The 23316-nt window shown below is 35.3% G+C and overlaps 4 protein-coding genes across 8 annotated transcripts; 2 read left to right on the top strand and 2 right to left on the bottom strand.

Annotated features, from left to right (window-relative positions):
* Positions 1-1253: 1253 nt before the first annotated feature.
* On the top strand, positions 1254-7125 carry LOC123917293 (DEAD-box ATP-dependent RNA helicase 9, mitochondrial-like). Its single transcript, XM_045968980.1, has 7 exons — positions 1254-1686; positions 2527-2654; positions 2776-3187; positions 3727-3825; positions 4064-4288; positions 4965-5126; positions 6316-7125. The coding sequence occupies exons 1-7, from the start codon at positions 1333-1335 to the stop codon at positions 6631-6633; spliced, it is 1698 nt and encodes a 565-aa protein (XP_045824936.1). The 5' UTR covers positions 1254-1332; the 3' UTR covers positions 6634-7125.
* A 600-nt stretch (positions 7126-7725) lies between these two features.
* On the bottom strand, positions 7726-9213 carry LOC123915281 (cell division cycle 20.2, cofactor of APC complex-like). Its single transcript, XM_045966416.1, has 3 exons — positions 8923-9213; positions 8509-8778; positions 7726-8406 (listed from the first exon to the last, which is right to left on the bottom strand). Exons 1-3 carry the CDS (start codon positions 9211-9213, stop codon positions 7726-7728), a joined length of 1242 nt encoding a protein of 413 aa, XP_045822372.1.
* A 4199-nt stretch (positions 9214-13412) lies between these two features.
* LOC123917292 lies at positions 13413-14385 on the top strand. Its single transcript, XM_045968979.1, has one exon. The coding sequence runs from the start codon at positions 13579-13581 to the stop codon at positions 14110-14112; it is 534 nt and encodes a 177-aa protein (XP_045824935.1). The 5' UTR covers positions 13413-13578; the 3' UTR covers positions 14113-14385.
* Positions 14386-16863: 2478 nt separating this feature from the next.
* LOC123917291 (putative pentatricopeptide repeat-containing protein At4g17915) lies at positions 16864-21734 on the bottom strand. Of its 5 annotated transcripts, XM_045968976.1 has the most exons (5): positions 20047-21701; positions 19722-19825; positions 19300-19441; positions 18600-18668; positions 16864-17283 (listed from the first exon to the last, which is right to left on the bottom strand). In XM_045968976.1, exon 1 carries the CDS (start codon positions 21588-21590, stop codon positions 20217-20219), a length of 1374 nt encoding a protein of 457 aa, XP_045824932.1. In that variant the 5' UTR covers positions 21591-21701; the 3' UTR covers positions 16864-17283; positions 18600-18668; positions 19300-19441; positions 19722-19825; positions 20047-20216. The 5 variants fall into 5 exon arrangements, with proteins under 5 accessions (XP_045824932.1, XP_045824933.1, XP_045824931.1 ...); XM_045968977.1 differs by having other exon boundaries at positions 19307-19441; positions 19722-21734; XM_045968975.1 differs by having other exon boundaries at positions 19722-21710.
* Positions 21735-23316: the final 1582 nt, after the last annotated feature.

Here is a 23316-nt window from a genome sequence, read left to right as displayed (position 1 = left end):
GTATGTATGATTTGCACTAGGCTTGACTTGGCACAAGCTGTAAGTAAAGTTTGCAAGTTTATGTCCAAGCTAGGAAAACATCATTGGAAAGCTATCCAATAGATTTTTAAGTACTTGAAGGGTATAACATGTCATGGTATCATGTTTAGTAGTGGAAATGGTGATCATTCAGCTGTGGGGTGTGTTGATTCAGACTATGTCAGTGATATGGATGATAAGAGGTCTACCACAGAACATGTCTTTACTCTTGCAGGAGGACCTATTTGCTGGAAATCGTCAGTTTAATCTATACGTCAACAACTGAAGTAGAATACATAGTAGTAGTTGAAGCTGCCAAAGAGGCCTTATGAATTACCTGAAGCTGCAAGATGGAGTTCATTTGCATTGTGATAGTCATAGTGTCATTTACTTGGCAAATAATCAAGTGTATCATGCAAGGACTAAGCATATTGATGTGAGGTTTCACAAGATCAAAGAGTTGCTTACATTCAGACAAAATTACTTGAGAAGGTTCATAATGCAGCTAATATGTTGACCAGATAGTAGTGACAAGTGCAAACACTACTTGGACTTGTTACATGTTTCTTAGTGTTAAGAAGGAAACGACCCCCTTGCACCAAGGATATAGACGTCATGCAATGATTCTTCATATAAGGGTTTGATATTCGCCAAGGTGGAGATTGTTAGTATCGCTCATATACATCAGGAAGAGGTTGGGGGCGACCCAAGAGCTGACCTAGCGGAGCAAATGTTTTGGGGGGAGCTAGGGGGTGTCGGGGGTGCTAGCCCTGTGGTACAATTTAGGGGTATTATTTGTTGTTATTTGAACCGAATTATTATTATCAATACAACTTGTAACACATAAACGATCGGAGACATACTCACCATATGGGGAAATCCGTTATCAAACTTCTTGTGTGTTCGTTGTTTGCTTTACTCGGATCGATTTCATCTCACGTTTTCTCACAGAAGACATTCATGATCTTCTGTAATAAGAAACTTCTTCCTTAGCTTCTGCGATAAGAACCTTCTTCCTTAGAGAATAATTTTTTTATAGTTTTTCTTTGCTTTGTAAAAAAAAAAAAAAAAAAAGGAATGGTTTGTACCGATTTATACAAGACCAACGTTATTTGATGAGACCAAAAAAAGTCAACTCTATGAATCGTCTGATCAAGTACCGTCAACAAGGGCTCATCATCAACTAAAACATGTAAACTCGACCACACAGGATTATCACTCCTAAAACCCTGAAAACTAAAACCCTAACAAAACCTCACAAATTTCATTTCAGGTTTCACCAATAATCATCACTCCCATTCCATACAAAAAAAAATGACATCCACAATTCTCAAAAGATCTTCTTCCATATTTTCACGGCGTTTCTTCGCCGCCATTACTTCCGTCGAACTACTTCCAATTCGTCACCGCAGCACCTTCGCCTTATCCTCCGCCGTCTACGGCAAAGGAGACAGACTTTTTCACGCGAAATCTGAACCGTTGAACTTTCACTCCTCGTCGTTGGTTTCTCGTGGTGCGCAACTTGCTGTGGATTACGATGATGTGCAGCATGATGAAGGTTTCAGTGGTAGTGGCGATGAAGGACTTGAGATCGCAAAGCTTGGAATTTCTAAGGAGATTGTTAATGCTCTTGCGAAGAAAGGGATCGCGAAACTCTTCCCCATTCAGGTATGCTCTATGTTCCGGTTCGATACACTTTAGGTTCATTGAATAATCATTTTTATTTTTTTTAAATTTAATTTGTGTAATATTTGTTTTAATTTAATTTGTTTACTTCAGTTTCATATATGTATGTTATTTAAACTTATAAAAATTTCAGTTTTAATTTATTATTATTATTGTTGTTGTTATTATTATTCCAATATTATTATTAGGTACTGTTTGACCTAGCTTTTTTCCCTAAACTTTTGAGCTTATGCAATCAGCTTATGCAATTTTTATGTATTATTATAAGTTTTTCAAGGTAGTTTATAATAAAATAGCTTATAAAAATACAATTTTGACTAGTATGAACTTATAAAATAGCATAAAACCTAATTTATATTGCATAAGCTGTTTGCATAAGCTCAAAAGAAGAGGGAAAAAATCTAGGCCAAACGGTACCTTAGTGTTAGTTATAGTTTTTTGCACGAAAAATTAGTGATAGTAGAAGCACATAGAGCTGTGCTGAAATGGTTTGATTAATGTCAAATTTCCATTTTGTTTCAAAAGTTTGGTTGAAAAAAGTAGGCAAATGTTTCTGTTTATAGAAATTGCACAAAAACAACTTTTTTTTCTTGATATATCAGTTGAAGCAGCAACTGGGCTGGAATGAGTTGATTCTCATTCGGAAATATGTTACTGTTTTACTATTATTCTAAAATTTTCTTTGAGATATTTTGGGCTGAAAAAGAAGGCGAAAAATTTGTTCGCTAAGTTTTCCAGAAAACCAATTCATACTTATTATTACCATGCTGTTTATAAATCTTAGTAATTTCCAGCTTGTGCTTCTCTTATTATTTATTGTAGAGAGCTGTACTGGAACCTGCGATGCAAGGGAGGGATATGATTGCTCGAGCTAGAACAGGAACTGGGAAAACTCTGGCTTTTGGGATACCCATCTTGGATAAGATTATTAAGTTTAATGCTAAAAATGGGTTGGTTATTTTACTGACACTTACATTATATGTTTAATTGATTCTGTTGCCTTATTTTTTTGCTTGGTAGTTTTTTAGTTTTGTCTTTAACTAAGCAAACTGTTGTGGTTGATTATGGCAGGAAAAGAAGGGATCCTATGGCTATGGTGTTAGCACCGACCAGAGAACTTGCACGTCAGGTTGAAAAGGAATTCAACGAGGCTGCACCTAACTTGGAAACAGTCTGTCTTTATGGGGGTATGCCTATTCAGCAACAAATCCACCAACTTGGTGGTGGCGTAGATATTGTAGTTGGCACACCTGGACGTGTTATTGATCTTCTCAAAAGGGGTTCACTGAAATTGAAGGATGTTAGTTATGTTGTTCTTGATGAAGCTGATCAGATGCTTCAAGTAGGATTTCAAGAAGCAGTGGAGATTATCTTGCAGAAGTTGCCTTCAAAGCGTCAAACTGTTATGTTCTCGGCGACAATGCCTTCTTGGATAAAGAATATTTCACGCAATTACCTAAACAAACCCTTAACAATTGATCTTGTAAGTATGCAAATCTGTTTAGGCACGGCAAGTAGGAGGATATTGCGGTTTTCAGTTGTCATTTTTTATTCGGATTGTGCCTAGTCCGGTATGATATGGGCCAAAGGGTTTTATGGCGATTAATTTAACAATACCTAACAAAAGCTGAATATTTGGACTCTGTCATGAAACAAATTCCAATTTAAAATATCTTCTTGAGGAGTAGTTCTCGTATTGTTGTGACTCCTCCTGTCATGATTAGGGATTCTGATACATTTAGCACATTAACTAATGTTTTTGACTAGATGATACCAAATCCATACATCATTTTGTTTTTTTATTAAAGGTACAAAAAAATGGTTTCATAACAGCTCTTGAAAATTACAAACAAAAAAAATTATTCGTATTGTATTCTTAAAATTGCTCTATAAACTAGCACGTTCTGTCTCATAAGTTGTAGTAGATTTGTATTTGTTTTCCTGACATTTGGCAAGAACTGGACTGTACTGATTTTTTTGAGACTGAAAATTAATCTGTTTGAGATTTGACATGTGTCATAGGTTGGAGATTCTGATCAGAAGTTGGCAGATGGAATTTCATTGTACTCTATTGCATCTAATGCCTATTCTAAAGCAGGAATTCTTGCACCTCTTATAAAAGTAAGACTTCATATTATGTATTTTCTCATGTTTTTTGGGTTATATATGATTAATAATTATTGTTGCTGTTTATTATAACTAATTATTTTAAAATTTATTTAGTTATTTTTGTTTACCAAAAGTGATTGCAATTGAGTTTGTCTGAGCTTTATTTGCCTTCCTGCTTTTGCTGTCTTAACTAATTTATTTAGCATCACTGTATTTGCTTTTGCTGTCTTAACTATTTATGCTCTGATAGGAACATGCTAAAGGAGGAAAGTGTATTGTTTTCACTCAAACCAAACGTGATGCTGATCGACTATCACATATAATGTCAAAAACCCTTAAATGTGAGGCCTTGCATGGAGATATTTCACAAACTCAGAGAGAAAGAACTCTCACTGGCTTTAGAAACAGTTATTTCAATGTTTTAGTGGCAACTGATGTTGCTTCTCGTGGGCTTGATATACCAAATGTTGATCTTGTAAGTTCTACTTTGCTAAACTTTTAGTTTGAACTCGCTTGTTATCTTATCATGTCCATTCCTTGTTTCTGGATAGTTGATTGAGGCTCAAGTACAACATTTAGTTTCTACATGATGGTACCTCCATTCCTATGACCTTTTCGGGAATATATTTGAGATAGTATGTTAACTACACATGGACATGGTGTGTCATAATATATGGGGGAGGGGGTAGCCAAAGGAAAGTTCCTATAGGTGTGGGATATTTCCATTTTTGAATTTGAACTTCCCAAAAATTTGTGTGAGAAGGAAGTTTATATGATCATGTTTCCCTTTTAGTTGCTTCTTATTTGAGGAGCATATCTACTCGAGCTCACTTTTTGCATTAGGATCTAGTTTAGGCAATCTTAACTAACTCACTGCAGCTGTCAGTTAGTTAGAATTAGGTGATCATATTCCAATTGAATTGCAACATAAGTGCAATTTATAAACAGCAAACAACTTCTAAGCATTCAACAATTCATGGCTAATAACTTTACACTCATTCAGCAATTTGTCTCTAATTTGACAGTTGTTTACTTAATCTTAATATGATATATGTTTATATGCAAACAATTTGTCATTGAAATTAGCATCCATTGTTATTTGTTGCCCAGTTTGTTATTATGTGATTTTTTGACCTGGTTTACTCATATAGGTAATCCATTATGAACTTCCAAATAATTCAGAGATATTTGTTCATCGATCTGGACGAACAGGACGCGCTGGGAAGAAAGGAACTGCTATTCTTGTCCACACAGAAAATCAATCCAGGGCTGTAAAGACAATTGAGCGAGATGTTGGATGTACATTCAAAGAGGTCGCCTCTTTACTTCCTTTTCATATACATCCTTTATTTTTTATGCGAAGTGGTCCTTTCTTTTCTACTTTGTTGCCAGACAGATGGATAGTCTATCATCTTACCATAAATCCCATCCAGTGCCTGTTCATACTAAATATCCATGTTATTAGTTTGTAGGTGATGGAATCATGGAAAACAATCATTATATTTTTACCAGGTTTTGTATTACATCTGTGGACTAATTTTTGATAAATTGCATGTTGATGAAAATCTTAATCAAGTCCAGTAATGTGTTCTATATCTATAAACTAAGTTCTACCAGTGAAATAATATCCCTAAATTGAGGAGTTCATCTTATTAATCTTTAGTAGCTTATGGTAGATGTTATCTTGACGGATTCAAAGGATTATAAGTATGTACGTATACATGAACCCAAGTTTGATAGGTTATTTTACCTTTTGAATTCGTAACATATACGGTGAGCAGAGGGCTTAAAAGATCATTAATACTTGTCCAATTTCCCTAAGTGTTTGGTCAGTTTTCTTAAGTAGTAAATAGAATGAAAATATACTTTAATACCTGTTTTGAATTTTGTAATTACAACTTTTAAGTTATTAGTGCTGGAATGTTTAGAGCAAAGAGTTGCTAGACAATCTTTGTTATAAGTTGTAACATGTTAAGATAGATGCCAAAAATTCTAAACTGTGTGGGTGGGTTGCTTGGAACAACTTGGAAGTGATCTCAAAACAGCTGAAGTTCTCTATGTTTTGCTGGATAATTAGTAAGAGGAAATTGAATCTTCTGTCTCAAGTTTTAGGAAATGGAAATAGCTGTCCATGCTAAGCATGATAATGTAGTTGGTTATTATGATCATGAGATGACTAGATTTGCATTGATGTTGTGAATTATCATTTTAACTGAATTGGGTTAGCAGACAATTTAGTCTTTTATCAATCTAATATTTCCTTAAATGGATACTATTTATAAAATGATATTTCAAGGATGGACATTATTGACCTTTTGTGTTGATTGTGGTGTTACAGTTGTATCCACATGTGCATATTATACATGATACATTCTTGTGTTGTAATTATACTTCTATTGTAATTATTTTCCCTTCTATGCTGCCTACATTTTAGGCCACTGATCACTGTTTTATACTGTGTAATGACTAACAGTTTGCATCTTACCTATATTTTTGTTTCAGTTACCTAAGATTACTGTTGAAAGTGGATCAGCAGACATGTTTGGTAGCATGAGTGGTGATCGATACGGCTCTTTGGGAGGCAGGGATCGTCGATCAGGCGGTACAGGTTTTGGTGGTAGTTCTGGATCTGGCCGGACCGGCTATGGGAAATCCAGTGGTTTTGGTGGCTCTGGTTCAAGTCGGTCAAGAGTGGGGTTTGGGGAATATTCTGGTAAAACGGATAAATATGGTGGTGGAGGATTTAACAGTTCAGGCCGTTCCAGTGGCTTTGGAAATTTTGGCACAGGTAAATCTGGGAGATTTGGCGACAGAAATTGAAGCCAGAACTTAGGAGATTCAAGGCTGCGGCTTTGCTGCTTTTGGGGATAATCCAAATAATAACAGTTAAAATAGAGGAAGCCCATTTTAACTCCTGGTAACTGCATGCCATCTTCATTTGATGGTTTGATTTTGGCTTCAGGCATCCTTCCTAATCCCCTCTTATCACTTGATATGGAGAAAGTGGAGTGGGAGCGATGTATTTTGTGCTGCATGTTCCACCCCATACCATGCACTTGTTTGGTTTAGTTTCATTTGATCTCTTTTAAGGTGGGTGGTAGATTATGATTCTGAATATGCATTGGGTATGCCTTGGTCCTCGGCAATCTTGAAGAGCCAACTTTATCGAGCAATGGTGATATGTTTTAGTTTGTATTTTATGGTGATATGTTTTATAGATACAGAACTTTAGAACTAGGTAAGGAGATCTCCTGTTGACATTATTTATAATTGTTACACTTGGTTATACAGGGAAATTAATTATCTATGTGATATGTAATATCTATATCTTGTTTTTTGCTTACAAATTATGTTATTTCCGGAATTAATGAAATATTCATTGTTTAGATTCTGGGTGGTTGTTTGATTGGAAAGAAATTTGCTTGTCTGCCTTGAATCATCTCATAAGAAACTGTGGACTAATGTTTTTGTTCATGATAACATTATTGTAATTACATTACAATAATGGGTTGCGTCACAGTCCTTGATATCGTTAACAATTTCACTCTAAATTATTATGCGACCAATGTGACGTTTATTGAAAGTTTAAATCGCAAGTAACTCGATTTAGTATTATAATATGATGATGATATGATGATGCAGTAGCACTACTACACTAAGTTTTTATGTTAATTTGTTATGAGTTGTTAAGGTAATTTAATCGAATGATGCTATGATATGTTGTTAATGCTACTGATTACCACCAACAATTATACTAGTTGATGATGAATGAGGAAATAATATGTTTGCTATATCACATATATGTTTGTTATATCCCAATTGTATCTATATACATTATACACACATTGTGGGACAACAATCTGTTGGCTCAAGTAAAAATTCTACTAAATAAAATCACAAACAGAGCAATCTTCAACGTATACTATTGAAATTAGCAAAAGGGGGCTCATATTTTATTGCTGCTGCTGTTTGGGTTTCAAAGACATTCCAAAACCTCAGACTCTTGTCTCCGGATGCAGTTGCAACAGTACCCCCATCTGGACTCTGTGCCATGTACAACACCCTCGAGGTGTGATCCTTGAGCTCGGATCTCTTCAACATGGAAGGATATTTCCACAGGGTAAGCTGGTTATGAGGGAAACCATGGGAGCTAAGAAGTTCACGCTCGTTCTTGTTCCAAGCCAATGCACACACCTGTGATCCTGTGTCAATAGAATTCAAGCATGCGCCTATGCGTGTGTTCCACAGCTTAATGCAATGATCGCCTTCACACCAAGCCAGTGCCCTGACAGAAGCCATGTGTTCCTCAAATCTGTGAAGCCAACCGGTAGATCGTGAATCTGAAGAATCAACTGAAATATCCCATATGCGAACAACATTATCATTTCCTCCGCTCGCCAACTGAGTACCTGGAGGTGACCACTTGAGCCCACAAACCCCTTGTTTGTGTCCCCTGACACTTCCAACTATGTGAGATTTCACTCTAACATCATGATTTACTATTCTCCCGTCTGTTCCTCCTGTAGTTAGAATAGGACCGTTCCAAGCCAACGAACCCTCAATTCCGCTGTGTCCATCCCTCAATACCCTTACCTGCAGTCACCAAAATGAAACCAAACACAAATGTTCAGAACAGTTTTAAGTTTAAAACAATACAATAAGTCCAAGTTTCAATTTTGTTTGGTTTCAATTTACCTTTCTAGGTAAAAATGCATCCCAAATCTGGACAGTGGAATTATCCAAACCAATGGTTATATAACGTCCATCTGGGCTCCAGCAAACACTTGTAAAAACACCTTCTTCATAATCATCACCCACAATTTTTTCATCGGATTTCTTTGAAGGATTCAAAAGTAAAACCCTAGTGTCCATTGCAACACTAACTACATTCTTTTTACTCCAATCTAATAAATCCAATCTGAAATCATCTCTCAATTGAGGTACTTTCAAACTCCTCTCGGAATGCTGCAAAATCATTTCACAAACATATCATCAAAAACTTGTTCTGAAAAATCATTATCGCAAACACATAAAAACTACATTTTTAATTAAAAAAAAACATTTTTAATTAAAAGAAAAAGGAGTGTGCAGAAGAATTTATTAATTTACCTTAGGAATGTGTCGTTTAGGTTTTGGGGGTTTGGAAGGGGGAGAAAGAGGAACACCAACATTTCTAGGGTTTGATGGTTTGTTGCGGAAGGCTAAGATTCTAGTTGGGAGATTAGCAGCATCGGCGAGTGCTCTCCGGTAGGCATCGGTGGACGTCGTGATCGGTGCCGATGAGTTAACCTTTTTCCGGTAGGGTTCTGTGAGCATGGAATTAGCGTAACCGAAATCCATGGCGGATCGGTTTGGAATGAATCTGTCAATGTTTTCTTTTTGGGATCTCGACGAATTCATCGTGTGTGTAATGAAGAAGTTGCGTGAAGTGAACGCAATGAGAATCAGAGAGAAAGAGTGTGAGTGCTGAAGAGTGAAGAGAGAGAAAGTGAAGAGTGATTCTAAACAATCGCGCGTTGTTTTCTATTTATAGGTTTATTAATAATGTGCCGGGTAGTTTTTCTTTTATGGGCCGGATAGCTGGATTAAAAAAAAACTAACCAGCTGGATTTTTATTTTTATTTCTTACAGCTGGATATTTATTTATAAAACGGCTAGATTTTTATAAAGGACCCGTTTGTTTAATATTTTATAGAAGAAAAAAAATCTATTTTTTTAAAAAATTATTTTAGTAAAAAAATAATTTTTTCCTTCAAAATGAAAAGTTGTTTTCAACAACTTTTTTCAAAATTAATTTTGTGATTGTAAATAAACAGAAAATAGTTTTAGATTTTCTTCAAAATCTTTACAAAAAAAACTTTACATTTTTTTAAGAAAAATAATTTTTTTTAAAGCTTAAACAAATACACCCAAAAAGTAGTAATTACTACTACTATTAAATTTTGACAATGCAAACTCCATTTCTAATCAATGAAACCGCTTGCAACGATATATATTAACAAACTATATTCTATTCATTAACCCAACATAACTCAAGTCCATGAAGAATAACCATTATCTTAGCATGTAAAACACTTGACTCAAGCAACACCATAAAAACCTTTCAAAAAGTTTCCCGAACGGTTGTGTATAAGTCCTCCCGAAAACCTATCATTTGTAACGAACCCAACATGTGAGTAGCAAAAGCAGACGTGTAAGAAGAAACCCTAAACTGAACACATTCGCAACACTATCATACACAATTGGTTGAAAATATCTATTTTTACAAAACGGCTAGATTTTTATAAAGGCCCTTGTTTGTTTAGAATTTTATAAAATAAAAAAATTATTTTAGTAAAAAAATCATTTTTTCCTTCGAAATGAAAAGTTGTTTTCAACAACTTTTTTTCAAAATTAATTTTATGATCGTAAATAAACAGAAAATAACATCATTTTGAGAACACTGAACACCCATATAACAAAAAAATTAATAGGGATGACAATTTGACCCATACCCAGAGGGTACCCGCAAAAATTATCCACAACGGGTAGGGTAAAAACCCGCATTTTGGGTACGGGCATGAGTATGGGTAATTACCCGCAAAAATGAACGGGTATGGGTGCGGGTACGGGTACCTTAGTACCCACCCCGCCTCATACCCACATAATATATATTTATTTATTTTATTTATATTATTATATAATAATATATGTAAATCAATTTTAAACAATACAACTCTATTAAACTATTACATATTTTTAATAAAAATATTTATTTATAACATAATACAAAAATAATGTGAATATTTAACATAAATATGAACTTTAACATAAGGTTAGTAATAATTTTGTTTATAATTTTCATGAGTCAATAATAAAATCTTGGAAATATTTTTAATCATATTAAAATTATACGATATTTTATAATTAATCAATTTATTTTTAGTAAAAATGTGGGTAACGGGTACGGGTATGGGTATCTAGGTACCCATAGGATATGGGGACGGGGGCAAAAGTTGTTACCCATGTGGGTATGGGAATAGGTACGAGTATTTTTCCAATCCGCGAGTATGGGGATGGGTACTATAGTACCCTACCCATACCCTACCCATTACCATCCATAAAAATTAATACTTTTCATGGGAATACCGACTTCTCTAGTCTCTACACGAACAAAATAGTCGAATTTATTCCCCAAAAAAATAGTAGAATTTAATTGTTATATACTAACGGTGTAATTTTTTTTTTCACCGCTGGTATCCATCTTACTGTACCGCATAATTTGGTTCGAGAGTCAGTTTTAGTATCAAGTGATGAAAATCGAATTGTGTTTCTCACTACAAAGTCTTACACCAATCACCACTAAACCATCTAACTATTAATATTAATTGCTTAAATTTATTTTACACAAACATAGCATATTCAATCAAAAGATTCAAAATATACTGCAATACCATTTTTATTTAGAATTTAATTGATATGCACCGACAGTGTAAAATAATTTTACACTGTCAACCAATACCAAACATGTTTCCCGCCACATCGCCCAACTTTACCTCACTTTATTGACATGACATGGCAAAATGATTGTTATTTATTGGACGATGGTGTAAAACTATTTTACACCGTTAGTGCATATCAATTAAACTCTTTTATTTATAGGTTATTTAAATATCTCCACTAATCTATTGTGTTGTCACATTAATGAGATGGTTTTTAGAGAGAGAAGTTCTCCCCTCTCTCTAAAAATTAGGGTTTAGTGGATCTGCCGCCCCTCTTTATGGGTCTCCCCTCCGCCATCGGAGCTTCTTCCCTCTGTAATAGAGTTTGTCTCCTCCCTTGTGGAGGTTTCTCTCCCATGTATGTGGGTTTTTCTTCCTATTTTACCATCCTTTTACCTTCCTTTGTACCACCACCACCACCACCACCATCAACCACCACGTTTTCTGATCAACCACCACCTTCAACCTCCACGTTTTCTGTTCAACCACCACCATCAACCACCATCACGTTTTCTGTTCAATCCTCCAGCAACCGTCAAGCTATGGTGCTCTCAAATCTGAACCAAACTTCAACAAACTGTTTACGAAATTGTGGCCATGTAGAACGGCCTCCACCGGAGCCACCACCATCGGAAAAAATGAAAGTATTGGGATATTGTGTTTTTAGATTTGCAATTGTTATTGTTTTTGTGTTTTCTTGTTGTTATGTGTGTTGTGTTTTGTTCTTCAGTTTAATCTATGTTAAGTTTGCACTTATGGTGTTTGTTAAAATGCTTCAAAGATGTTTGGCTGAAGGGATTCATGATGAGAGTAAGAATCTAATAGTGATTGCTGCAAACCAGCTCATCTTCTCCACTCAAGAAATGGTTCCTTCACATGTGGTGAGTTTAAACAATTTCGAGAACCCGAATAGTCGATATGTGCGTCCACAAGCCAAAGAAATGATCCGTAATTGGATAGAGTTAAAGACTGTGGTTCCTCAACCCACTTATCATGTGTGGAAGAATCTTGCTTGGTTGCTTGGATTAAACTATTGGTTTTGTAGTATTTTACTGGTTTCTAACTCCTTTAAGCTTATTGATGTCCAAACCTTGGTTGGTTTAGTAAATTGTATTGTTTTTAGAATGTGGTTAGGGAATGTCCTAACATATGTATCTCAATGTTTGTACTCTCTTTATCTTATTATCTAATGAAAGATGTTGTTTACCTTAAAAAAAAAATATATTTAAATATCTCCACATATACCCAATTGTACAAATGTGTCGTATACGACAAGCAAAAAATTTCTTCCACTCTAAACCTTTTATACTTTTTGTCCATTTCCTAATTTCCATTTATATAACAAATCTTCCTTCATTTCAACACAAATTTCCATTACTCCTCAAAAACCCAAACACCGACCATGGCAACCAGATTCACTATTCACACCATCACCGTTTTACTCTTCCTCTTTACCATCACTCTCTCACGCGCCAGCGATCTCCAAAATCCGTTACCTGAATTCAACTCTGAAACCATCACGAACTCAATTTTAATATTTGTATAAATATATATACTGAGTGACTTATAATGATAACCTAACTCTGGTGTATTGTAGAAGTGGATAACAAAGACTTATTAACAAAAGCAGCGACAATTCAAGTGTTTCAAAAGCTAAGAGGTGAAATGGAAATCAAAACAATAGAGAACAACACTCAAATCTCTATGTAACAATTGTAGAATGCCATGAATCTCGTTTGCAAAATTTTGATAATGCAAAACTCCAATATCTCTAATCAATGAATCTGCTTGCAACGAGTCACATTATCAAACTATATTCCAATCCATTAACCCAACATTAACTCAAGTCCATGAAGAACAACCATGATCTCAATACCAATTTTACAAGTCATTTAAATATGAGTTTAAAAATGATAAGCAGTCGGTATAATGAATGAAAATTTACACAAACATCAAACGAGAAATCACAACTCTTCCAAATAATCATACATTAGTGGAGTGATATCGCAGAAAAATAAAATATTATTGGTTATTTGTGTAAAATTGTTTTACTCCGTCGGCTTAGATGCATTAATCTCTTTAAATATCTCCACGGATACCCAATTGTACAAATGTGTCTATACTACTACAGTAACTACTGGCAAGAAATTTCCTCCCTCAAAAAGTCATCCACTCAAAACCTTTTTTATACTTTCGTCCATTTCCTAATTTCCATTTATATAACAAATCTTCCTTCATTCCAACACAAATTTCCATTACTCCTCCAAAAACCCAAACACCAACCATGGCAACCAGATTCACCATCTTACTCTTCCTCTTTACCATCACTCTCTCACGCGCCCGCGATCTCCAAAACCCGTTACCCGAATCCAACTCCCAAACCACCACGCGCTCAAAACCTCAACAATACGACACCGTTACATTCAATCTAAACTCCGTCGATCACGTTCCGTTAAATTTCCTCGATTTCCGTCCTATCAACCGTCACATCCGTCCACAACAAAAACAACAACGTTCTTTGCCGTTTGATTTCCCGTTATCTCACCACCGTTGTCGTCATGGTCATCGCCGCCAGATCCCTTACGGTAACGACATGATTTTGTCGAAAGACGCCAATACTAAAGATCGCCGGATCCCAAAACGGTTCACGAAGATTCGCGACGGCGAGATGTTTTACCCGCAGGTGATGTCTCTGTATCCTCGTCAAATCCATAGTCATGATCATCACCATGATCTTGATCATCACCATCATCATCACCATCATCATGAGAAGAGTTGGTTTGCGAAGAAGATTCATGAATTGTTGAACTTGTTCTGATTCTTGAAGTTGATGGTGATTATATATAGATATGAAGGGTTTGTGTGTGTTTGAAAATAATGTATTTATAGTTTTAATTTTGTATTATACTATGATGATGCAATAGCAGTAACACTACTACTACTAAGTTTTTATGTTAATTAGTTATGTGTTTGTTAGGGTAATTTAATAGAATGATGCTATGATATGTTGTTAATGCTACTGATTACACTCCCACCAACAATTATACTAGTTGATGATGAATGAGGAAATAATATGTTTGCTATTGATAAATCGTTTTTGTTGACGACAATTAGCGAGTCAACTACTAAATTACTTCTATTTTTTTAAAAATGTATGGCACATAAAAATATTTTATTTTTAAAAACAATTCATTTATTTATTTTTTAGGCAAACAAACTTATAATATGTACACAAGCTTAATATGTCAGTTCATTATTATCAATATCATGTGGGTTATAACTTATAATATGTACACAAGCTTAAGCAAAGACAAACACTACTAAACTAGTTACATATGGATATGCATATGCTAGAAAACATTCTATCCAGAGGATTGCGGTTGTGTGACTGTATAGCGGGTGCCTTTGGATCAATTTGGTCCAAGGCACTAGAACCAACCACATGTTCATAAATTTGAATAAAAGTTAGAAATGCAAACAAGGAGAAAGGCACAGCCATTGCTGGTGCGAAACCTTTGTTCGCCGTCTATCGATCACACAACAAACCAACCAACATAAATGAACCAACCTAAAAAATCAATTTTATTTTTGAATGGACTGGAAAACCAAATAATTGATTTCACCAAGTGGTGAAAAAGGTGATTTGTATCCAAAGAGAATTCTTATGGGGAGGGGTGAAGGGAGGAAGAAAGATTAGTTGGAAAACAGTGTGCCGGGAGAAGAAGGATGGGGGTTTAGGTGTGAGGGATGTAAGAGTGGTCAACTTTAGCTTGCTAACAAAGTGGCGTTGGAGGTTGTTGCAAGATGCTCCGGCTTTATGGAAGGAGGTTCTTGTTGCAAAGTATGGCAGGGAGCTGCTGTAGTGTTACTGTTACGTATAGTGTGATTCCGGGAGTGAGAATTGCGTCGAACTGGTGGAAGGAGATTTGCGCAATAGAGGGGTTAGTGGAATCCAAGAATTGGTTTTCAGAAGCAATTACGAGGAGAATTCACAATCGGGCTTCTTTATTTTGGAAGCAGGTCTGGTTAGCGGAGGCGACTCTGGCAGTGGTTAATGGAACTTGTATGAGCTGGAATTTCATATGGAGAAGGAGACTCTTTATTTGGGAGGAAGAACTAGTATGTCGGTTGCAGGATCTTATTCAAGGGGTGCGGTTTACGACGGAGCCCGATAGGTGGTGGTGGAAATCAGAACCGGAAGGAGTTTTCTCGGTGAAGTTGACATATTCTCTCCTTCTCAAAGAATTGAATGATGTGGTGGATGGTATGGGGAGTGAGGTCAACGTGTTTCAACAGATTTGGAGAAGCCCTGCTCCCTCTAAAATAATTGCGTTTTCTTGGCAATTGCTTCATACCGTTTACCAACGAGAGATAATTTAGCTCGTTGTGGGGTTCTCCGGGCTGATGACTCCAGGGGCTGTGTGGTTTGTACGGGGTCAATGGACACGTCGACTCACCTTTTTCTGCATTGTAAATTTGCTGCTAGTATTTGGGCTGAGATGTTTAGGTGGCTGGGTGTAGTTATTGTTATGCCTCCTAACTTGTCTATTTTATTTGAGTATCTATTTTATTTGAGTATCTTTCTGGTTTTGCTAGATCTAAAAAGGCTCGAAAAGGGTATAGGCTTGTCTGGCATACTACACTGTGGATAATTTGGAGGGCGAGAAATGAGGTGATTTTTAATAATTCGATCAAGGTTGCAGCTGAGTTTGCAGAGGATATTAAAGTGCTAACTTGGAAATGGAGTGCCCATAAATTGAAGACCACCCGGTGTTTATATTATGAATGGAGTTGGAATCCTGGTTATTGCTTTGATCACTGAAGTTTTTCTGTTGTTTGGTTCTCTCTTGCCCGTGATTTTTCCCCTGTCTTTGCAGGTTCTGTGTTGGGAGAGTTTTGGTGTAGTTTTTGTTTTGGGTGTTTTGAGTTTTGGTGCCTATCTTCTGGCTGTTTTTTCGATAGTTAGGTGGGGGAATTCTTGTTTTCTTTCCTGTGTATTTGTTCCCTTTATTTTCCTGATTGTACTCTTGTGGAATTAATAAATTTGCTGTTTCAAAAAAAAAAAATGATTTCACCATATGAACCACATCATGGAGGGGTGGAAGACATTTCAATTATAAGGTGGAAAACTCTAAAATCGGAGAAAAATCAATGAGGTATAAAATCTATTCCATAAAAAACATTTAAAACTAATATCGGAGAAAGACATTTCATATTACTAGAACATCTATTCCATAAAAAATTGAGGGATAAATTTGAACCTCAAATTACTATTAACTTACTGTATAAAATATCAGCACCATGATATCCAAAAGAATTCTTAAAAAAATATATATGTTTATGAAAAAGAAGAAGAAAAAAACAGAAAAAATTTATAGTATTAAAAAAAAAACAAAGTAATTTGGCGCTCACGTGATTAATGAGCTTTCATTAGGACGAATTGTTCGATTGAAAAAATCTGAGTTCGACTTCTTGAAGGAACAATTCTTGGTTATAACTTACCTTACAGTTGAACTTCAGATTACTAGAGTCTCTTTTCCATGACAACCGGAGAGTTAACACAAAGATATACAAAAGTTAATATCAATCATATGAAAGAACATGACAATTGTTTAGTGAGAACAACATTCACTAATATCATGGTTTCACAGTGAGATAAACCAACTCTCTTGATTCAATAAGATACAGTACAAAATTGGAGAGGATCCAAATCCCTTTTTTATTACTACAATTTAGTACATGACTCTTTAAGTATTACAAGTACAATTTAGCAACTTTTTTCTGTTCCCTCCCTAAAATACCAATTCAATACAATTTGCTTTCTCTATTTTGCGCTTTCTCTGCATAAGCCTTTTGCCTTCTCTTTGTTGAGCTCTGTCACTAACTAATCAGCCTTCTGCTTTTTACGGATGGAGGCAGTAGTTCACTTCTCGTCACGGTCACTACAGTCCCTTGAATTGACATTTTGTTTCATTGAAATGAAGGCAACCTGCATAAGACAAACACAAATGGTTATATATATAAGTTCAGCTACCAGCATAACCAATCAAGCTAAAGTTAAAACATCAGTTTCTAATCAAGCAAGCAATTTCAACTACCTACTATAAAGACATCTTTGTAGAAAAAGGTTTGTGAATCAATTTCAGGGTTTGTTTGGGAGGGGGGTTTTGGAGGGGAGGGAGGGGAGGGCTTGTTTTTCTTTTCTAAATTAGAGAAGCTATAAAATGTTTCCAGAAATGAAGGAAGTGTGATTGAATTGTTATATTATATGATCATATATCATGGTACTCTTTCAATTTTTTAAAATCTCAATGAATACTAAAATATAGATGTAGCCTTCCAAAACCCTGCAAAATCCCCCTGCCAAACAGACCCTTAGGGAAACTCGGTACACAGTTTTAGTGTCTCACAACAAGCAAAATCTAAAATATTTCCAAGTGTGGTTAGTGCATGACTAATTCAAGAATATTGAATTCTCTCTCTAATTAAATTTCTTCATTCAAGCCTAAATCAGGGTAGTTGCGGCGACATAATGGTGGAACAGCAACAACAAGGCTAGAGGTGTGTAAGACTGGAGGAGGTGGCAATGGTTGGGGGGTGTTCACCATGGAAGAGACATGAGTGGAGGATGGTAGTGGTTAAGGCAGCATAGGTTTTCTCCCCTCTACACATAACCTCACAGTGATGCTGCAGCAGAGTGTTGCAGGGGAGTTACGGTGGTACGGTGGGGACTATAAAATGATGTGCGATGACTTTATTTTTTTGGACAATTCACTATCTTCGTTTGTCACCAGTTCATTGTGTTGAATTTGTGTACCGTTAATTGATGTAAAATACACTTAGAAAATCGGCTATAATGTAACCTTCAGCTTTGCCCCAGAATACTAAAGATAAGTCCAGAATCCAGATAAAATATACCCTTTCTTAAATGTTAATTTACGATAAATTATAAGAGATATATTTTTCACCTCTAATAACATCAAGACCCATATACTAAGGTTTAATTTTTCTTGGTTTGTTTACAAATGCTCTAGTACATGGATATTTTAGATACACAAACACCTCGATACATGTGATACAACTTATTTATTTAACTGTTTGAATAATAACTCCCAGAAAGTAATATTTGCTTGAAAGTACTAAGATACATGCATATGAAAAATCTCATGAATCTTAAAATGCATGAACAAGATGGATGAATCCAGTTTAATTCATTGTTCCACTCTCAATTAACTAAACCATATTTCCAACATTTCATATGAATTGTAGTGACTGTCAAATGAATCATTTACTGAGAATACATACCTAAGCCAATGGCATCAGGATTCAGAACCCTTCACGATTTTCAGCCTTCTGCAAGTATCAATAAACATCCTGAACATAAAAAAGAGGGATTGCAATTTAGTGAGGGAGATGCAAACCAGAGGAAAGAAAATCTCATTATATCATTCATTCAGTCCATTTTCTAGGTTCAAACAGAGACTAGAATTTGTATCAGCACTTAATACCTACATAGAGAAGCCCATGAAATAGACTTAAAATACTATTCAGCAACAAAATCACAGCCATTATCAGATTTTCTAGTCTGATACTAATTTCACGATTTCTATAGTCATTTCCAATATTATTATAGAGTTGGTGTTAATTTGCAACTTGATTTAAGTAGAAAATAATTCAACCCAGAAATATGGATCACTCGTTCTTTGGTGACTTCCAAAGCAGACTTGTATATATTACCATAATCTCCTTGTGTCTAGACTTTACATTGCCTAAAACTAGTGTCCAATATGACCTACAATGAACTATTCATTTAGAAATTAACCGACTCTTGGCAAATGGAAACATATTCAGTTTTTTACCCATCAATTAAGATTACTTATTTTCTTTAGACTATACAGTTACTAAAGCATGTACTCCATTGTCTCAAAACCAAATATAGTTACAATACATTTAAAAAGTATAATGATAAACAAAGATGCAAAAAGCACAAACAGAATTTATATACATCTTACTCCCATGGCACATCCCCTACAAGCATCCAGTCTCCATTTTTATTATCATAGGTGAGAATGTATTTTTTTTTCTGAACCATGCAAGAGGTCCCTCAGCTTTCTAGAGCTCCATTGGAACCACACTGACCTGACAATCTGACATTACACAATTACCAAAGATTTCAGAATAAAAATAAGGGTCATGCTAACTAGTGCCTGGGACTAGTTAAAAAACAATTTGCATTGAAAATAAGATTTTTTATATTTTAAAAATATTGTTTACACAAGTTCCAATACAACTTTCCTATTTTTAGTTTCCTTAACTAGCGCACCCGGGGCACTAGTTAGCATTTTCCAATAAGGCATCAACCAAGTTGGTTTAATATATAGATGATTGGAAAAAATTTAAAGTAACTCAAAAATAGCAATGGCTCACCTAGGGAAAACAGTTGAACATTTCTCAAGGTCAGAAGATAGTTCCTGATATGTTGTATAAGTTTTTAGATCTACATTCCTAAGACAGGGGTGGAGCAAATACACCTAAATACACTTAAATTTGTCATTTTCGGTTCACTCAAATTCTGTACTTTTTTTCCTTAAAAAAAAAAAAAAATCTGTACTTTTTGTGTACAGTATTAGTTTTCATTTTCCATGAGAACTTCATTAGTCAACATTAATATCATGAAAAGCTATTTATCCAGCAAGACCAAGCAAAAATCATCAAAAGATATAGCATTTGGCCTAGTTTATCAGCAAATTACCAAATGCCTTGTAGCATAATAATGATAACAGTCTCCCATTGAATGACAGTTACTGCCATCAAATCACCGGATTAATGTATCAGAAATCAGAGTGTAATTCTTTTGTAAGCTTAACACTGTTCAAATATTCAATGCACACCCCAAATTTAAACACAGCAATTGCAATGTAATCAATGCTTCAATCGAGCCGACCGGATTTTTGACTTAACTTTCATTGCTTCATTGTTAAAACCAGCGGTACAGAGACCATCAATAACAGCTCTTTGAGTAGCCCTTAAGATCTGAAAGCCAGATTTTATATAAAAAACCAAAACCTTGGAAGCAAAAATGAACTTCTTAGCCCTGCAAAGGTTGTGCACCAAGATAGTACAAGTGAAAGAATCTTTAACCTCCATAGTATCAAAAACCTTCACTGCTTCATCAATATGACCAGCTTTACCCAAACAATCAAGATAACAGTTAAATGCCACCAAATTAAAACCAAAACCCAACGTGTTCATGTAATCCAAATGATTCTTAGCATCCTCGAAATTGGCATTCTTACAAAAACCATGGATTATAATTGTGTGCGTGTACTGATCACATTTCAGCCCTTGTCTCTCTATCTCATCCACCAACTTCAACGCCTCATCGAACCTCTTTTGCTTGCATAAAAGGTTTATCATTGTATTATAAGAAGCAAGATCAGGTGCCAAACAATTACTCATCATCTTCTCAGCAATCTCATCAGCTTCTTCAATCCTTCCTGTCTTTACCAACGCAGCAACCACAGTACAATACGCAAACCCATCAAATGTGTAACCTTTACTCCTCATCTCTGACAATATATCCAACCCTTGCTCCAACTTCCCACACCGAAAACAACACTTCATAACTGTCGTATAAGTAATGGCATTCGGTTCATAACCATAATCACAAAACTCCGTAAGCAACCTCCTCGCATCCGCTAATCTCTTCGCCTTACATAACCCATTAATCATCGCATTATAAGTCAAAACTTGAGGAACAAACCCTTTACGCTGCAAGTTCCTAAACAACATAAGAGCATTAGAAACATACCCATTTTTACACAACCCATTAATCATAATATTATAAGTCGACATACAAGGATACATTTCACCACTCTCAACTATATACTTAAAAACCTCATTCGCTTCATCCGGTTTCCCAAGCTTAAACAAACAATGCATTAATATATTATGACTCCACACATCAGGACTTATTCCTGATTGAGTCATTTCATCAAACAGTTGGAGGGTTTTAGAAAATGAAGATTTTCTAACAGCACCTGACATTAATGAATTGTAGGAAACAACATCAGGGTTAATCCCTGCTTCTTTCATTCTATTAAGAACATCGTAAGCTCTATCGATGCTAACGAAACGAGAATAACCATCGATTAATGTGTTGTATGTAACAACATCAGGAAGTAGTCCTAATTTGATGCCATCTATTAAAACAGATTCAGCTTTAACAATTTCCTTGGATTTGCACATTGAAGCTATGCATATGTTCATGAATTTTGTTGATAATCGAGTAACCATAATTTGTTTTTATCTTTGGGCATTTGGGTTTTATGCAATGTGGTCGTTGGAGTGTGATGAATGTTAAGGATGACGATGCGGAAGGAGAAGACTCGGAAATATTTGAAATGATGACGCGGCGTCAAGAGAGATACTTTCAGCCTTACAAATGGGTTTGGGGTTTGGGCTTCGGGTATAGTAATAAGAGCCCAAAGATACCGTAAGGTTTAGAGTTAGACCCTATTCACCGATGAATTGGTCTAAGTGCTAACAGTCTTGGTCTCCCTTAAATATGTAGTGAGAGATTCGATTTCTGACATATGAAGAAAATTCGGTTGAGATGAGAGAACTCACCTAAGAGTTAGACCCTATTCTTTGGCTTTTATGCGACTAATCTTTCGGTCGACAACAAAACATTCGGCTTTTAGTTTTTCGTATTTTTTATTATTTTATAGTATATCAAAAAATTAAAGAATTGAAGTTCTAAGAAGATGGTTGCTTTCCACATTCATCCAGAGAGGTCTTACTTTGCATAAAGCCAAGACTTTTTTTGTGACAATATCATGGCTATAGACAATTGAAATTTTATAGGCTAAATTGCAGTTTTGGCCCCTCACGTTTCATAATTGTGCGATTTTGGCCCCCCACGTTTCAAATGTGCGATTTTGGCCCCCACGTTTCATAATTGTGCGATTTTGGCCCCTCACGTTTCAAATGTGCGATTTTGGTCCCCCACGTTTGCCCCCTTTTGCATTTCTTGGTCCCCGTTGACTATTTTGACCAAAAAATTGATGACATGAAATATTTTTTACACGTGTCTTAATTGTATTGGTCAACCAAAATTTATTATTATTTTTTTTAAAAAAAAAAGGATAGGTCACGTGACTTTTTCAAGAACATTATTCTCCACCACAAATATTATGTTGATGCAGTTGCTTCTACCAAATTCTCATTAATTGGTTTAAAGAATTGATTATGCTATATTGAAAAACCAGAATCTAAAAACTTGGTCTCATTAATTGGTTTAACAAAAAAATCATAATTCAAAATATTTCAAATTCAAAATATTCATTCATTATACAAAAGGACATTGCCGGAAAAAGAAATTAACCCCCCAAAAAAAAAATCACGTGACCTTTCCTTGATTATTTTTTTTTTAAAAAAATAATAATAAATTTTGGTTGGCCAATACAATTAAGACACGTGTAAAAAATATTTCATGTCATCAATTTTTTGGTCAAAATAGTCAACGGGGACCAAGAAATGCAAAAGGGGGCAAACGTAGGGGACCAAAATCGCACATTTGAAACGTGGGGGGCCAAAATCGCACAATTATGAAACGTGGGGGGCCAAAATCGCACATTTGAAACGTGGGGGGCCAAAATCGCACAATTATGAAACGTGGGGGGCCAAAACCGCAATTTAACCAATTTTATATTCACAACAATTTAGCAAAATAGATCAATTCCAATCCATTTAGGTCTATTCAAAAAAATCAAAAGCATGAATGTCCGTTATATTATTAATCATACTAAATAATTCGATATCTCAAAAGCAATTACTTTAACAAAATTTATCTTTGTTGTGAGGTTGAGAATTCTCTCTAATATGTGGTATCACTACCTTGTTAAGGCGATGCATGAAATAGCCTCTAGCACAACTTGTGAGTCGTGAAGGAGACTTATGCTATAGCCCTTCACATTAACATTGCAAACTTCTTCAAAGTTTTTTAAAAGAATCTAAATTA

Source organism: Trifolium pratense, linkage group LG3 (assembly GCF_020283565.1).
Source record: "Trifolium pratense cultivar HEN17-A07 linkage group LG3, ARS_RC_1.1, whole genome shotgun sequence".
Taxonomy (NCBI): Eukaryota; Viridiplantae; Streptophyta; class Magnoliopsida; order Fabales; family Fabaceae; genus Trifolium; species Trifolium pratense.
Note: the sequence above shows the minus strand (reverse complement) of the source record. Positions and strands in the feature narration are given on the sequence as shown.

Excerpts from the sequence above, each read along its gene's own strand:
- LOC123917293 (XM_045968980.1), top strand. The coding sequence starts at position 1,333 with ATGACATCCACAATTCTCAAAAGATCTTCTTCCATATTTTCACGGCGT. Across the intron at positions 2,655-2,775 it reads AAGTTTAATGCTAAAAATGG|GAAAAGAAGGGATCCTATGG; the intron begins GTTGGTTATTTT and ends TGATTATGGCAG. Across the intron at positions 3,188-3,726 it reads AACCCTTAACAATTGATCTT|GTTGGAGATTCTGATCAGAA; the intron begins GTAAGTATGCAA and ends CATGTGTCATAG.
- LOC123915281 (XM_045966416.1), bottom strand. The coding sequence starts at position 9,213 with ATGAATTCGTCGAGATCCCAAAAAGAAAACATTGACAGATTCATTCCA. Across the intron at positions 8,779-8,922 it reads CTAAACGACACATTCCTAAG|CATTCCGAGAGGAGTTTGAA; the intron begins GTAAATTAATAA and ends ATGATTTTGCAG. Across the intron at positions 8,407-8,508 it reads ATGCATTTTTACCTAGAAAG|GTAAGGGTATTGAGGGATGG; the intron begins GTAAATTGAAAC and ends TGGTGACTGCAG.
- LOC123917292 (XM_045968979.1), top strand. The coding sequence starts at position 13,579 with ATGGCAACCAGATTCACCATCTTACTCTTCCTCTTTACCATCACTCTC.
- LOC123917291 (XM_045968977.1), bottom strand. The coding sequence starts at position 21,590 with ATGGTTACTCGATTATCAACAAAATTCATGAACATATGCATAGCTTCA.